Raw genomic sequence first — 17357 nt, forward strand, 5'->3', positions numbered from 1 at the left:
AGTCCCCTCGCTTCTCACAAAACGGGGTGCTTTTTTAGTCTGAGTTAAATAAAATAAATGAATAGCTGATTTGGAAGACCAAGCTTGCGCAGTATTAATCAGAGAAACAAATGACTATCAAAAAACTAAAGCTGGCATTATGTACTTCTAGGCATACGTTAATTGTTAGCAGTTATTATGTGTCGCGAATACACATTCATCAGTTTTCAAGAAGAATCATGAAATAACGAAAGATTCTTATTAATAGCTCTTTTCAGATGTTTCATGTGAGCGGGAAGCAAAAGTCACGGCTGAAGTTGGCTTTCAGAATAAAACGCTCGGCTATCTGTCGTAAACCTTAGAGAGTTGAAAACAAATGAATAGCGGATTTAGGAGATTGCCAAAGGTGACATATAATCACAGACTAAAATTAGTTTAATATAGTGTCAACCGGTCAGTTGGGTTCAAAGTACGCGGCTGGAGCGAGAGTGTGCTGTGAAAGCGTGGTGCCGCGCCGCACGCATGATGTTTCATCATTTTTCGCTATGAAGTACTTCCACAAAAAATTTAGGAAAAATATGTTCAAGTATATATGTTAAGGTCTTTTTTGAAAAAAAATGGAGGTGTAACTCTGAAACATAACCTCAAAAAAAATTTTTGAAAAATTCAAAAATATTTTTTTACCCGTATTTTTTGTCAGAATTTTTTAAAAATTTATTCTTAAAATAGTCTTATTGATGTTCATAACATATTTTTTTCATCAAAACAGTTCAGCCCTTTTCGAGAAAAACCACTTTTTTGATTTTGCTTTCTCCCTCCATAACTCCTACAAAAATGTAATTTTAAGGTTGATATTTGCAGGATTTTTTAGTCAGATAGATGCCAATCTATGGTGTCAATCTAGACTTGATACGTGCGGAGGCAACTTTTACTTATGCTTATCCCCCTAGGCCCTTTATACATAGTTGATTTGCAGCAACATTGCCGCAATATTCTGTGCTGTGTGGGATCACATGCAAACGCGCAACATGTAATCGTAATATTTTTACGCTTCTCTAAATTGTTTCATGAGTTGGGAACAATTTTATCCTTCGAAACAAACGCGTAATATATTAAAATATGCCAACCATATAAGATATAATAAATTTAATTTGTTTTTATCAACAATATGCTTCCCGTATTTTCTTTCTTCATCTCTCAAATGAAAATTGCATTTTTCGTAATAATACTAAATGCGTGCAAGGAAAGCAAAATTCTATTTTTCCGCAGATTTTCGACCAAGTATGTCCTAATCGATATCGTTGCGCAGCTCATTCTTATTCGGCGAAACGGCTAGGAAAAGCTTTTATTCCGCTGGAGTTCGTGATGGCACTGTGCAATTAAGCGATTCTCCCTCCTTCAAAGAGTGACTATGAGCCGCGATGAAAAGAACGAGAAGAATCTCACAAAGGGATATGATCTTGTAAATTTCCATCTACCATCGGTCAACCCGCGCACAAAACCGAGGATAGAAGAAAGAGAAAAAAAAGAGAGAAACCTCTTTTAAAGCTGACATGTGACATTGCATTTGATCGTAGGATTCGATCTGAATGCAATATGGCTTCCTATATAGCAGATAAAAAGAAAAGATTTAATAGAAATTTAACAAAAGAAGCACACATACATACAATTCTACAATCAAAGGTCAAAATCTAGATTATATATATTTAATTACACCTCAATTGCAGAGCCCACATTCTTTAAAATTATGTTTTTTAATTCTATTTACTTTTTTCTTATCTGTCAATTTTTTCACTTTTTGCTTACACCTAGCTTAAATTTTATATGATGTTTATGTTGTTATATATTAAAACTAACCCATTGAAAATTTTTTCTAATTGTCCACACGTACGTACACTCCTTGCCCATTTATTTACAATGCGTATTCATATATTGACTTCAATTTACATTTTCAAAGAAAAATATACTGGAATTATATATCTGGAATTTAATTTGTGAGCTGAGGGCACGCTTTTATCAAGGAAATTCCGTTTTCTAAAGGTTAATGGTGAGAAACGTGAAAGGACAGAGGCCAAAAATGTCTTCGGAAAATATCGAGAAACGCAAGTTATATACGTCACTACGACCACCCTCTCTTTTACCGGTATATTCAATTCTCTCTATTAAGTCTTCATTTATATATTAAAAAATCTAGCTTATTCAATGTCTAAAATTTTTAAATATAGAGATCTGAAGATTGATTTGTATTTGATTAATACTGCAATTAAAAAATGTAAATAACGTGAATTGTGATTTAAGATATAATTTAGGATATGTTCACGTGAACTAAGATATAACTATATCGAGTAATTCTGAAACGGTATCTCTGCACAAATTACAAATAAAGTAAAAATATAATTAGTAATTGTTGTCAGAAAAAGGTTATCTTATCCGTATCAAAACGCACTTTTTATCCTATCAAAACATGAGGATTTGAAGGTTAAATCAGATGCGTGATCGCACGCTACTTTTAAATCTCGATTTGCCGAGATATTTGCAGAAACGATCCGCCAACGGCTGTAATATTTTTATTTTTTCCGAAATAAACGTCCCTAACATTCGACAAAGTCGTGTGTTTAACGCAAGATTCTATCAAATCGACGGATTCACATTTGAAAGGTCGATTGCTCGCGGCTAAAATCGCTTCTTGTCGATACCATACGAGTACAAGTTCGTATGATTGAACGCGGTTATAGAAGGAAGATTTATCAATGCAAGATGAAAGAAGGTCCATTCGCAGAGCAATCTTGCCTTTATAGACACCGCTCGTTGTTAATAGCAGATTCTTTGACGAATCTTCGATCAATTCTACCTCGAAAAAAATTAAATAAAGGATTTAATTTTGACATTATTGAATATTGAAAATTAAAAGATTTTCTTTAACCAAGAAAATATCATAGTAACATGAATAGAGGAAACAAATCTCTTTTCTAATTAAATTCGAGTAATTGACGTTGTTTCAGATGGATTCAGGATAGTGAAACCCTGTACTTGTTTTGTATAATATTCTAATATATTAATTTATAAAGATAATATATTAGAATTTGTAATATATCTTTTTTTTCTTGCGTGTGTCAGCTGTAATAAACAGGGAAAACACCTGTGAAAACAGGGAGAATTGACCTTCTTTCCATAATTATATTCCGTATTCTAGGGCGCAACGATGGTTGCAAACTATTTCAAAGAGAGACTCAAAATGCAATTACGATTGTCCCAAAAACAACGCGGAGAAGAAGAGCTGATAAATGTAAAATAATAAAGGAAATTTTTCAATATCATTGTAATTCAATATTATTGCGTTATGTCGTAACAGGATACAATTAACAAAAGAAGTACAATTAGCGAAGAACGTAAAAAGTCACGTCGATAAAATATTATTTCGTACGTGCATAGTGATCTTTTGCTCGCGTTTCCATTTCTTCAAAAATAATTGAACGACGAGCGTGCCGCGGTCGCGAAATTATGCATCTCGGGGGAAGCGGAAACGTTTTTGGAACACTCGAGACTCGTTAAAAGTTGCACGGCTCGTTTGAAATCTATCTTATTCGCCTCGGCGTTCGCATCGCTTTTTTTATTTCTTTCTTTTTCTTTGGAGGGGAGGGAGGATTTTTCCGCGCTGCGCATAAAAATGCGAAATGATAAGCCCAGCGCTGCGGGGCACGCGCTGCCGCGGTCGTCAGCGAAATTGCAAGTTTCAATTTGCGAGAGGAAAACGGGAGGATATGGCGAGACGGTTGCATCAATGTCATACACATCGGGAGGATATCGTCTGTTTTTAATGCAGCGTAGCCGCGGGGTTTTCAAACAATCGTTTGCGTATAATCGGCTCGCAACCGACTTATGAATTTTTATTTATTACGAGAAGCGATGCAGTAACTTTCCGCTCCGTTATTTCGAAAGTAGAACGTTGGAAACACGATACAGACATATATGTTCCATCCACTCGCTCTCTTATTCTTGAAGAACTCTCTCGTATTTCTCTCAAGCGAGTCGAACTTGCAGCCAACTCTTTGCAAAAGCGATCAAGACCGCGCGTTCACGTTTTCCTGCTGCAATGAATCTTGAAGAAATTCTACCAAAAAGGCTCGTAAAGTCACCATGATATAAATAGATCGCACAGTATAACTCAAGTTTAGTAAATCTCAATATGAATTCTCAGTCAATTTTAATGAGAATTCAACACTAATATTACGATACTTTTTAAAACATATTAAAAAAGTTTCAGAAACCGCAAATTTATATAGTTCAAATTAAAATGTCGTTAAGCAAATATATGTATATCACTCGTGCTTTTTCGTAAATACAAAATCTGCACATGAACTTTGACTTTTTATATTTCTTTATGCGCATTTTCTTTATTTATTCTGTTTCTAATCAAACGGTTTACCGCGAAAATGGAACTTTATTCTTCGTCGTTAGTTTGTAGAGGGTGCTCTTGTCGTAACTATCGCTGAAATTTCTCCTCTACATGGAAAACTTTTGCAGGATTATGCCGGAAACTTTCGATACGATGCGCAAGAGCTTCGCATATACGACAAACTGCTTGAGTACACCAATGTTTCGATGCTTTCCTCTTGGCATGTGTTTACATACTGGAAACCATATTCATACCTCACGTTTTTAAATTAATCGATCTTTTTGAGAAAATCTACATCCGTAGAACAAAATTTCTCACATAAATATAAAAAGAGATTATTTTCAGAGAAATTCTGAAACGCATGTAACATATAAAACACATTCAATTTAATATATGTTATACATTATATTATTATCGTATAAAAATTTATTCTGGTTGAAAAAATTATTATTCTTTAGAAAAACAAATCATGAACATATCGGTTTTTGAAGAGATTTAAATTTCGAAAAAGTCTAGATATAGTTGAAGTTTTACATCTCATATATTAAAATCGCGCACAAAGTTATCTCGCGAGTTAAAAATCAGATGCATTTAGCATTAAATGTATCCGACGAAATCCGGAAAGCTATTAGCCGTTTTTGCGACGGGGGGAAATAGCAGTTACGGCCGAGACTACTTTATGAACCTCGAACGTAAGCTTCTTTAGCCTTTATAGCGCGGAATTAGGATGGTAATTTGTGTCCATGGTATCACGCTGTGCGTGGGAGGATAAATACATTGCTTGCTCGACGATGCTCATTGCGCGAGTCGAACAATTTAACACAATTGAGGCTATGTTTAAAAGTCTTGTCGCGGCGTAAAAAAAAAATTAAATAAAATAAAAAACTTTATTTCTCTTTGGTAAATATGTCAGTAGCGAGACCGTATGTTTCACATTCTGTCTTCGTTTGCTTTCCCCTCTCGCGAAGAAAATCTAATTTAAGATTAAACTTGTTTTATGTTGTAAGTTAGACAATTTGATGAATTAAAATGCGACAAGTATAAAGTTCAACTTCTTTATTATGCTCGCAAGGGATCTTTTTTTCTTTCTTTTTTTGCGAAATTGTAATTAGAGAGAAATAAAAAATTTGAAATAAAAATATTTGAAATAAAAAATTAAACGATTATAATAATGCCTAAATTAAATATTTTTAAAAAAACTCTATTTTCTTTAATCTACATTTTCAGTTATTATCAATACACTTTTCAATTAAAATTACAAATAATTTTTCAGAAGCAAGAAAAATTTTAATTATACCATTCGATATAAATAAATTGTAAACAAAAAATTATTTTCTAATCAATATGGATCCATACCAATTTCATATCATTCAGCAAATAAAATAATATTTCCCGAAAGTCTTATCACAAAATCGAGAAAGTTGAGTCAATACTGGCTGTAACATTTTTCAATCTTTGCCCCGAGCGTTGGCGAAATTATTAATAAACTTATCTCAATTATTCCGAGATAGTTCAGTAATAACAAAACTTGCTTCAATATGAACGATCAATATCTATCTTGCGGCTTAAATCTGCGATAGTTTGAATTTTCTCTCGTCTAACCTATATAATACTTGTAATCAGTTATTTAAATCGGCTTATGTCTGTGCTCATAATGTCTTTAATGTCTTAGAAGTTTTTCTTCGTCGATCAAATAGCTCGTTAATGTTTGTGGTTTGCTCACGTAATTGAAAGTACGTAAATGTAAACGTAAATTTTTTAAAGTAGAATATTAATAAAAAATTTATATACATATACATATACAAGTATATACATCTATATAAGAATATTTTGAATATACTTAAAGTTTATAAAAATAAGGTAAATATGCCGATGAAGGGAGGCAGTCCCGATGATCTTGATCTTGACATATGTTGTCAAGGTCATGACCCCGAACAACATTCGAAAGGTTTTAGCCGACGCTCGTTTTTTATTAAAAAATTATTAACAAAAGAAGTTTGAAAAATATAGCAGTTATTTTGAGTATTGAAAGGCATCCCAACTTCGGGAAATAAAAAAAAAATTATATAAGACATAACACATAGGTTTGAGTTGAATCTCGCTTTGCGTGGAAAATTGTAAACCCATATGGAACCTTGCTTCGCGTGAAAAATTGTAAACCCATGTAGAACCTCATTTCGCATTAAAAAGTGTATGCGTGGAGGCAGTTTGTTCCGCCCCCCGTGCGGGGGGAGGGGGCTCCACTACCAATAAACTAGACACATAGGTTTGAGTTGAACCTCGCTTTGCATGGAAAATTGTAAACCCATGTGGAACCTCACTTCGTATTAAAAAGCGTATGCGTGGAGCCAGTGTGCCCCTCTACGGGGGGCTTCACTTCCAAGAGACATAACCTAACCCAAACCAAATTTTAGTTTTAAATCAGAAATAGGTTTGGGTTAGGTTATATCTTTCGGAAGTAAAGCCCCCCCGTAGGGGAGGCGGAACACACTGTCTCCACGCATACGCTTTTTAATGCGAAGTGAGGTTCCACATGGGTTTACAACTTTCCACGCAAAACGAGGTTCAACTCAAACCTATGTGTCTAGTTTTTATTTGGTAGTGGAGTCCCCCGAAGGAGGGGGAGGAGCGGAACTTACTGCATCCATGCATATACTTTACAACGCGAAGCGAGATCCACCCTACAATTCCTGTGTGGGTGGAAAAGTGTATGCGTGGACGCAGTAAGTTTAAAATATAAGCTATTTATGCTTTCTAACACATAAAATTGTATATATACTTTTCTATACCAACTATTCGCTGTTTTAATAAAAAGACTGTTTAATATATCAACGATTCACTGCTTTAAATGACTTTCCTTCGTTCATACATGTACTATTTGCACATACATATTAGTCATTTATGCCTTTCAATATTCAAAATAACTGCTATATTTTTCAAACTTTTTTTGTTAATAACTTTTTAATAAAAAACGAGCGACGGCTGAAACCTTTTGAATTGTTCAGGGTCATGACCTTGACAACATATGTCAAGATCAAGGGCATCGGGACTGCCTTCCTTCATCGGCATATTTACCCAATTAATTAGCAAAAATTAATTAAATCTCACAAAAAAAATCTTTATTCTAAAATAATTATTTATTGAAAGATATTTGGCTAATCATGTTGGATATTCTACGTATTAATTTCAGACCTGACATAAACGCGATAAGGGCGTTGACATCAGCTCAACCAGGAGCGGCGAAAGGTGCCCCTTCAACGGCCGTTAGCAGGGTCGCAGCTGAAGAACGCGAATTGCCTCGACAGGGCAGTCTGGTCGACGGAGAGGGCATCAAGATCGTCATTCATGACGTGGACAGTGATCTTGGTAAGACTTATTAATCAAAACTTTACTGTCGAAAAGATGCGTTAATCTTTATATATATCTCTGGCTGTTTTATCATTGTCTCTTTTAATTGAATAGCGTCTCTCAATATTTCTCTAACAGACACGATAGTGTCTTGCGCCAAGTTCACGCGAAACAGCGAGGCACTCCGGGTATTTATACGCGAGTCGGCCAGTTGCGAGTATCTTAGATTGTCGGACCTCAATAACGGCTAAACCGATCGTATTTTTAATAGGCTTAATTGATAGCTTGGATTTGAATTATATAATAAAAGTGTCTTTATTTTTTTTCTATATGTATCGTGACCGGAGGTAATATGATGCAAAATCAAAATGTATAAAATTTTTATTATTAAGATACGTCTCCGTCATTGCCGCCCAAGTCCCCAATGCGCACCTACGAAAGTTATACGGTTGGAGCATTTGCAATAAGATTGCGTTAACGGCACAGCCTTTTTTCGGCCGCAAGAAGTCAGTCTTTTGTCTCTCCGAGACGGCGACGAAGCGAATCGAAGTAGTTGAGCGACATTTTTATTATAACCGTTTTTATTATAATCATTTCGTTTTTCAAACATATATATACGCATATTACAAGCACGTTCTTTTTCATATCCCACATATATTTTGGGGGCTCGTCCGGGATTTGGATTAAGCGTGCCGCGAGTGCGTCGTAGTGAATCATTGTCGAACTGAGTGCGCGACAATTGGATAGTCTGAGTGACTGCTGAGTGTATTTGTGAATACGTCAAGATAAAGAATACCACTGAGGATGGCTGATGACGAAACCGTGATTGACGTGGACGCTCTGAAGATTGACGAGCTCAAGAAGGAACTAGGAAAACTGAAACTACGATGTACCCGTAACAAGACCGAATTGCATGAGCGCTTGAGAACGGACCTTCGACGTAAAGAAGACGACGGAGACGACGCTGAGGGAGAGGAGAGTGATACCGAAGACGAAGATGATGAAGATGCAGATGGTGAGCAAAAAACAAGGACGCCGAAAAAAAAAGTCGTGCAGCAAGTGTTATCATTCAAAGACATTGAAGATTTGATGCGATCGTTCAGCAGTGATGACAGTCAAAACGTCCGCCGATGGCTGGAAGAATTCGAGGAAATTTCTGAGATATGTGGATGGGCAGAGTCACAGCAAATAATCTATGCGAAAAAACTTCTGCGGGGGTCTGCGAAAGTATTCGTATCCTATGAGAAGCGATTGACGACGTGGACGAAATTGAAGAGATCTTTGATTTCAGAATTTGGAAAAACGATTAACAGCAAGAAGATCCACTAAGAGTTAGCTCGTGCGAAGAAGAAGGACACTGAATCTTACCAAGAATATGTGTATCACATGTTACAAATAGCGAGTCACGCTGACATCGAAACTGAAGCGAAAATTCAATATATCATTGATATACAGGATGATGTTTTCAATAAAAGTGTTCTATATGGCGCATCAGATATAAGGGAACTGCGGAAAAAATTATCGCAATATGAAAATATAAGAACGCGATATCAAAGATCAAAGCCTCAACGAATGAAGAAGCCAGGATCGAAACCGGAGAAGCCAAGGACGGAAGGATCGAAAAATCAGGAGAGGCGGTGTTATAATTGCGGCGGTAAAAACCATTTAGCTGTCTCCACAAGGAAAAGGGAGTGAAGTGTTCTTAGTGTGGCCAGTTCGGGCATGTGGCGCGAAATGTGCTAAAAAAGGCGAGTCCAGCCGTGTGAATAAATGCAGTGCAGCTGTGCGACGAAATAATCGCGTCCATAAAGCGGTTGTAATTAACAGTAAAGAAATTATAGCATTATTTAATACCGTAAGCGACTTACATTTAATGACGGCGAAGCAGTATGTAAAATTATGTTTACCCGCGTTAGATGATCCGGAAACTGTACGAGTGATCAAGAGCTAGTTAGGATCAACTAGTTAAGACAAACAATTTTCAAGTGTCACGACACAGCCTTTTTTCGGCCGCAAGAAGTCAGTCTTTTGTCTCTCCGAGACGGCGACGGAGCGAATCGAAACAGTTGAGCGACATTTTTATTATAATCATTTTGCTTTTCAAACATATAGGGGAAAATAGGGTAAAACCGGGTACTTTTTTAGATTTGTCTTTCTACAAAAAATCTTAGAGTAAAAAAAATTTTGCCGACCGTTAGTAGTCTTTAATGAACCTTAAGAGAAAATAAGGCTAATTACTGAAAAAAAAATTTTTGATTATCAAGAATAACAAGATTTTGTGGAGAAGTCAAAGTACCCGGTTTTGTCCTACCGGTAGGTTCAAACCAAGTACCCATTTGAAAATATGCAAAACACCGTGTAATTACAAAATCTAGATTTATTTTAATCAAAATACAATATAAAGATGTATTCTGTTGACAAAAATCACAAATAAAGATATCCTCTTGTTCGACATTGCTGCAGGACTTCCTTATTTATATATATGTATATAATACGGCGGTTGTATATTCCGGCGTACAAAGTGCCGATCAAAACATATACGCATATTACAAGCACATTCTTTTCCATATCCCACATGTATTTATAAAATAATGTTACTTTAATTTAATCTGCACAAAATAGTATCATTTTAAATTATTGAAAATAAAAACTTAAAAATATTTTAACAAAAAAAGTTGTATAAATATATCCTACAAAAATAATGATATAAAAAATTGCGCCAACTGAAAATAAAAAATTATACAAATATTTTAACCGAGAACAATTGTACAAAATAGTTGTTTTAATTTCTTAATAAATATAATGATATTAAAAAATTGCGCTAACTCTAAATAAAAATTTATGCTATATAAATAAAATTTATTGATTTCCAATATTAAAAGAAAGAATATATCCAATTATACAAAACACAAAATTCATAAAAATTAATAGAAAATTTAAAACTTAGAAATAAAAACAAAAGATTAAAAATTTATACAAAAATTAAAAATTAATACAAATAAAAAAATTTAATTGAAAAAACTTGGCGCTGCTAAACTAAACAATATGCTAAAATTAATGTATTCTTTAATATATTTACATTGCAGTTATTGATGTAATTAAATTAAATATAATTCTAAATTAAGTTTAGATCTAAATTAAATTTATTATTTATTGTTTTAATATATAGGATGGCCCACCGAAAACGGAACAAGCGTATTTTTTTAGTAAAATTTTTAAGGTGAAATTAACCCCTTTTTGGGGTTAAAGTTAAGTGAATGGAAAAAGTCAATTATCATGTCCTCTTTGCAAATAAAGTTATCTGTCCGAGCGTTTTTCAAACAAACGAGGTTAAATGCCGAAAACACGCCTGTTTCATTTTCGGTAGGCCACCCTGTATACTTTGAAAGTTAACAGCGCCAAGTTTTTTTAATAAAAATTTTTTTTTATTTGTATTAATTTTTAATTGTTGTATAAATTTTTAATTTTCTGTATTCATTTCTAAGTTTTAATTTCTCTATTAATTTTTTATCATATGTGTTTTGTGTTATTGGATATATTCTTTCTTTTGGAATATTGGAAATCAATAAATTTTATTTATATAGAATAAATTTTTATTTAAAGTTAGCGCAATTTTTTAATATCATTATTTTTGTAGGATATATTTGTACAACTTTTTTTGTTAAAATATTTTTAAGTTTCTATTTTCAATAATTTAAAATAACACTATTTTGTGCAGATTAAATTAAAGTAACATTATTTTATAAATACATATAACGGTCACAACTGGCGTATGTATTTGACGCCTTTTTTACTTTTTTTTTAAAGATAAGTTTTTAGGGATATTCTTATACTTGAAAAGAAATGGAAATATTCGTAATATTATTAATCTCACGAAAAGATATTCTTATTTAATTAAATGTAGCAAAATGTGATCATTCTTTTTGCGCGTTTCGTAAAAATAGTTTTTTATTATTAGCTGATCGTGTAATGAGTAAAGATAATATAGGATTCAATATTTAATTATTTAACTTTTCATGGATAATTTCGTACCTCATTAAGGATATATCGGGTACCCACAAACCGCAGGAATTTTTCGCCACGGGTGCGCAAATGTTAGTATTACGGAAAAAAAGTTGCACATGGGAAGAGAGTGCGTTTGATCGATCGAGCTTCGAGTTTGCTGGGCATTGATTCAATTTTGCGGGTAACACTGGTTTCAGTTAATCCTGAGTTTTTTGTATCCGCTAGTAGTGAAATCTCGTTAATTAGGAATCTGGAATTTAATTTCGGAGGTCATCATAGATCTCCATACTCGTGTCGTGCCCAAGGTGTCGTGTTCAAATACTATTTAATTTGCTACGGGAAAACGAAACGAGCTGTCTCTTTGTCTAGGATAACGTGACATTTGGGTTAATTAGACTTGTGTGATACCTGATTCGAGCACAATCAAATATCGCCCTTGGTTTGCATATGACTTGCACGCGCGACCTGTTTTTACCAGACTCCTTTTTCCTGCAGAAGATTGATATTATAATATATAATTGAGATGGAGCCTCGGAAGAATCTTATGCCATCTTATAAATAAAGGGATCATTATATTTTCTTTTATTTTATTTTTCATTATTATCATTTTTTATTAATGTAATATATTCGTACAGCGAGATAAAGTACACTTGTATCTCCCATTTTTGTAATAATTATTTGCAAACATTTTTACGTGCTTTCTTTGCCCCATTTCTAAATTTGTTATGACATTCTCTTCGCACAATTTATGATTATTGATAAATACCTTGTGATATGTATTTACATAGTTTAAATATTAATGAGGAAAAAAAGAGACAGCCTTGTTGTATGTATACTATGCATTAAAATGCATATATGTATCGCAAAAGACTCTTACTAGAAAGTATTTAGACCGCGTTCTGCAATTTATTGCAAGACGAATATTTTCTTTTTTTTTTTAAAGATGTGTAATCGAATGCATAAAGTTTGTTTTGAATTGAAAGCTGTTTCACTAATGTAAAAATTCAAAATTTTTTTCATTCGAAGAATCATGTCATTAGTTGGTTCAAAATAGTATTTTCTCTGCGCGAATTAACAAAGCTATAAGCATCTCAATTAAAGCGCGTTTTATATCCCTTTTATTTTATATTAATTTTTTAGGTTTACATTATTGCAGAGAATAATATAAATTTTAAATATTGACTGTATAGTATATATATACGAGACGTATATTAATAATTTCTGTTATACATCAGCAGAATGATTTTATCACCATTAACCGAGAGACTAACTTAGTTCGGTCACGATGCAGTATCTTTTTATTATAGCTGACCTAGTTTTTTTTAAGCCTTCCGATAAAAGCTTCTATCACGTTTAGTTAAAATTAAAAGAAAATTATCTTTCGAAGTAATTTAAATACACAGTATTTTAATACACAAAGAAAGAAAGATTGATTCATAAATTTCCTAAAATATATGTGAATATATTTTTCAAAAAATCGTTTAAAATTTGTTTGATTAATAATCACATCTTAAATTATTTATAATGTTTCTTATATATATATATAATAACGCAACTCTCTCTGTGAAAAATGACAAAAAGAAAGAATTAATATAACTGCCGTACAAATATTAATGATTTTACATCTATCAAGTTTTCAGATTGTTATATAATAATTAATTGAAAATATGAAAAATCAGAGAATCCATTTTGGAAATTATTTCACACGATAGCGATATCGTCGCTCCGTCGCGTTTATAGAAAATTGACAGCTGACGCGGACAATTGAAAAGTAAGAAGCACTTGGATGACTGCCAACATGTATGGGTTTGCCGGAGATTTTATCGCGAGGCCGGTCGACACAGCGTATTTTCCTTCTCGTCGTGCGGGTCACCGAGTTACGGCTGGAAAAACGGACCGTTTCATTTTTCTCGCTCGAAAAGCGGCTATCCCACGTAGCTCCACTCTATCGATTGCAACGACGGCAGTTTATCGTGATCCAACACGAGATGCGAGAGCTACGTGCGAATCGCGATCTGTCCACGTGTTCATTAACGGCATGTCGATCGGAAGGCGGATTACGTTGTCGTTCGCCGATAAACTGCGATGCAACAAGCTGCGCACGAGATGAAATGAAAAAGGCGAGAGCGACTTTTTTCATAGAAACAGAGAAAAAGAAAGAGAGAGAGAGACAAAGGGGAAAAGCAGAGAGCCAAGAGGAGGTGCGAAGATAATTCTGTGCTAAAGTGATTGTATGTAATTTTACGATGTGCAAGTTTGCTGCTGCGACGACGGATAACGCAGTTTGCACGAGAGAGTCGTTTGTTGAAACTGTTAGTGAGTCACGTAATTGATTTATGCCTCTAGGTACGGTCTACGCAACATCTCGTGAATTAAAGGAAGTTCACACGGGTGTGTGACAAAGATGTGCGATCAGTAATATGTGCCGCGAACTAATCAATTCACATGTTAATCATTAAATTTACGTTTTTAATATAAAATGAAAATATATCACAATTTAACAACTACGAGAGAGATTTACATTCTTTAAAAAAACAATTTAAAATGTAAATTACTCTTTGTCGTTGTTGATTCAATTTTACCATCATACATATACATATATATAATTATAACAATTCAAGAATTGTTAATTTTTCAGTTATCGTATAAAATATTTTATATAAAAAATAAAGGCTATATATAAAAAGAAAAGAAGATTAATAGATATATTGTATTAATTATATAACAAACATTTACCTTGGCAACATTTGAGAGGAGGTCCAGTTTCTCATTTAAATGGTTGTGTCCTTCGATTTACTTAACGCAGGAGATTAATTTGCTCGCCAACAAACACACCGTGATAACAGGCGCGCGGAGAAGTGAAGAGCATGATGGAAAGATAATCAAGCGCTTTTCGTGTTAAGTAATCGCACGACATTCAAACTCTCGCTGCGCCCTAACAAAGTTCACGCAGAAGCGTGTTTCACGAGTTTTTTTTTTCATTTGATATTAGAGAGACCGACTCAAAAATATACAAGATTAAATAATTTCTTTGCACATGTTATAATTAAATCTTTCTTAAAATATTTGTCTCTTTGTAACTTTTTTAAATTATTATTTTTTATTTTAAGTGAGAAGTATATAAATTATATAATACATCCTATAGTACTTTATACTTCTCATTCCCTTTTATCTTTCTAAAGAATACATCTGCGCTTCGCGCGATTAAATATTCATTGTCGCTTCGACAGGTCTATTCCTATTCTAAGTTTGTCCGCGGGTCATCGCCGGGTCAATTTTTCAAGGTGGTTACGATGACGTGTCGAGATCGAACGTAGATGGGATGCAATCGAGGTTAACGCCAAAATTGCCTTCACGCTACATCGAGCAGAAATCGCCAGGGCACATTATAAAAAGGGAATTGCTCCGAAAATCTCGATTGTGATGCTCCTCTCGCTTCGCCTTTTATAGTCGCCGTTGCTCCTAACATGTATTAAACAAAGAGATTCTCATTGCCGCGCGGAATACATCGCAATTTTGATTAAATTCATTCTTCCGCGGAACGATTTTTATACGCGAAACAACAGCTACTACGTAGTTGGAAGGTTCAATCTATGTGAGCAATCCGACACAATAACTGTTAACAACAACGTTGTAAAAGAAATTTCGTTTCTTCTCGCAACGCGAATGCGAATCCGTCACGTTGAAAAGCAACGCGAGCAGCATTGTTTCGCTAAATCACGGCTATTTTATGACACATCATGTTCTTTGTTCTATTTCACGGAATTAGATCAAGCTGTTATTTAATCTGTAATTTCAATTTATATTTTGATTTAAAATTGAAAAAAAACATATCAGTTCTCTTATCCTCTTTTCATACTTCACGAATTGGATTTTTAAACTGAATCTCATGATTACAATTGAGTCTTTTCTCTAATATTATGTTCCTATGTATCTTTATACATTCACGTATTAAATTTATTTATACTTATTTTTTATTCATTCTTATTAAATTTTATAGAGTTTACTTTCCTTCGAACATTATTAATACATCAAAAGGTGAAAGCTAGTTGTTATATTTAAAGTTTTTATGACATTAAGTTTTCAAACATATATTTTATATGTTTTTCAGCTCCACGAATGAATGCGAAGAGAAGAGTGAAGCTGAGAAGAGATCCGGTCATGGATAAAGGACACAGAAGTGAGTATATAATTAGAGCATTATCACCATAATTGAAGCACCTTTGAGGTGTCCGATACTTTAAATTCAAGAAAAGTTTAAATATGCTTTAGATTCTTTAACTTCTATTGATCGGCCAAAGTTCTCTGACACTAATATCGGTGATTCATATCCCTGATATCTACTACTGCGCAAACAATAATACAGTGCTTCATGTTGTCTCTTTAGTTTTGAATATTAACTTTTCGTCATGAATTACATTGAAGCTTTCAGCATTATTGACGCATCAGTCTATTGTGTAAACATTAGTGTGTATGTATTAGTATTAAAATTATATGAGAAAATATAGATTAATAATAGTTAATAATAAAGATTAATAATAAATATACATATCCTGAAAGATTATTGTTATTAAAAAATTTAATATTAAAGATAATTCGTAAAATATGTTCTCTTTTGAGTGCATATTGGAATAAGAAACGATTAAATTATTTATTTGTTGTACGATTAAAGTATTTAATGACGACTTGCTTACGATTAAAGTGGTTAATGTAGTTGTGCTTCGTCTTATATAATATTAGTTTGCTTCTTTTGTATAAGTTACTTATTCATCTCTTCATTTATTTATTTATTTCTCTTATCCTTATTTAAAACAACCTATATCATTATTTTATCTTAAAAATTATTGTGATATTGTTGAGAAAAAGATTCCAATTTTAACAAATGCGCAAGAACGACTTATATAATAAAATAAAGAAAATTTTAAGGATGAGATTATATGACGCGACACATATATTGAAGAGGATTTTATCGCAATAAAGAGATCAAGAGAAAGTTTTGCCCGGTATAATAAAAAACTAATAATAATAAAAACAACGGGTAGTTTTCTCAAAAAAATGGCTGTATTACGCAAAATAATCGCTCGCTGAAAGAAGTGCAACAGGTTCGTAGGTTTGGTGCGATGATAATCAAGAGATTAACGAATTGTGAAGTACTTTGATAGAATCCAAGTTAATCAGCAGCCGGGACTATGCGACACCATTAATTTTTCACTACTCTGCGGAACTCCATCTCTCTTTGTCATCCTTTCACGAGTCGTTTCCTCTTTGACTGCTCTCTCCCTCTCCCTCTCTCTCTTTCTTTCTTTCTCTCTTTCTCTCTTTTTCTCTCACACCTTGTGTTTACTCTTCTCATCCATTGTCATTTTACACCTCGGTCTTTTAAAGCCTTTTATAGCCGTTCCATTGTGATGTCCCGTGTATCGCCCACATTTACATTTTCCATGAATTATGTATTTTCGTTTTCATCTACGTAGTCGAGAGCTTGATTTCAATAATCAAATCTAAAATTAAACCGTAGGCGTTTGAAATAAAATGAGTTTGTGAAATTTTCCGAAAACTTTTAAAACTTTTATCGCTCGTATACATTGTCATATCATTATTTCAACTTATTATCATTTCACGCGTGCAT

General features: G+C 33.5%; 1 protein-coding gene across 3 annotated transcripts in view; it reads left to right on the forward strand.

The window, feature by feature from the left end:
- The window catches only part of LOC115235552 (regulating synaptic membrane exocytosis protein 2-like), a 194709-nt gene that overhangs the window by 59847 nt on the left and 117505 nt on the right, over positions 1–17357 (forward strand). For all 3 annotated transcript variants that reach the window (XR_003884047.1, XM_029807418.1, XM_029807417.1), the window contains exons 9-10: positions 7566–7741; positions 15840–15908. Coding sequence is in view for 2 of the 3 variants with exons in the window: in XM_029807418.1 (XP_029663278.1) it covers positions 7566–7741; positions 15840–15908 (245 nt within the window). In the remaining variant the exon portion in view is untranslated. The remainder of the gene's footprint in view (positions 1–7565; positions 7742–15839; positions 15909–17357) is intronic.

Source organism: Formica exsecta, unplaced genomic scaffold (genome assembly GCF_003651465.1).
Source record: "Formica exsecta isolate Colony F162 unplaced genomic scaffold, ASM365146v1 scaffold226, whole genome shotgun sequence".
Classification (NCBI taxonomy): Eukaryota; Metazoa; Arthropoda; class Insecta; order Hymenoptera; family Formicidae; genus Formica; species Formica exsecta.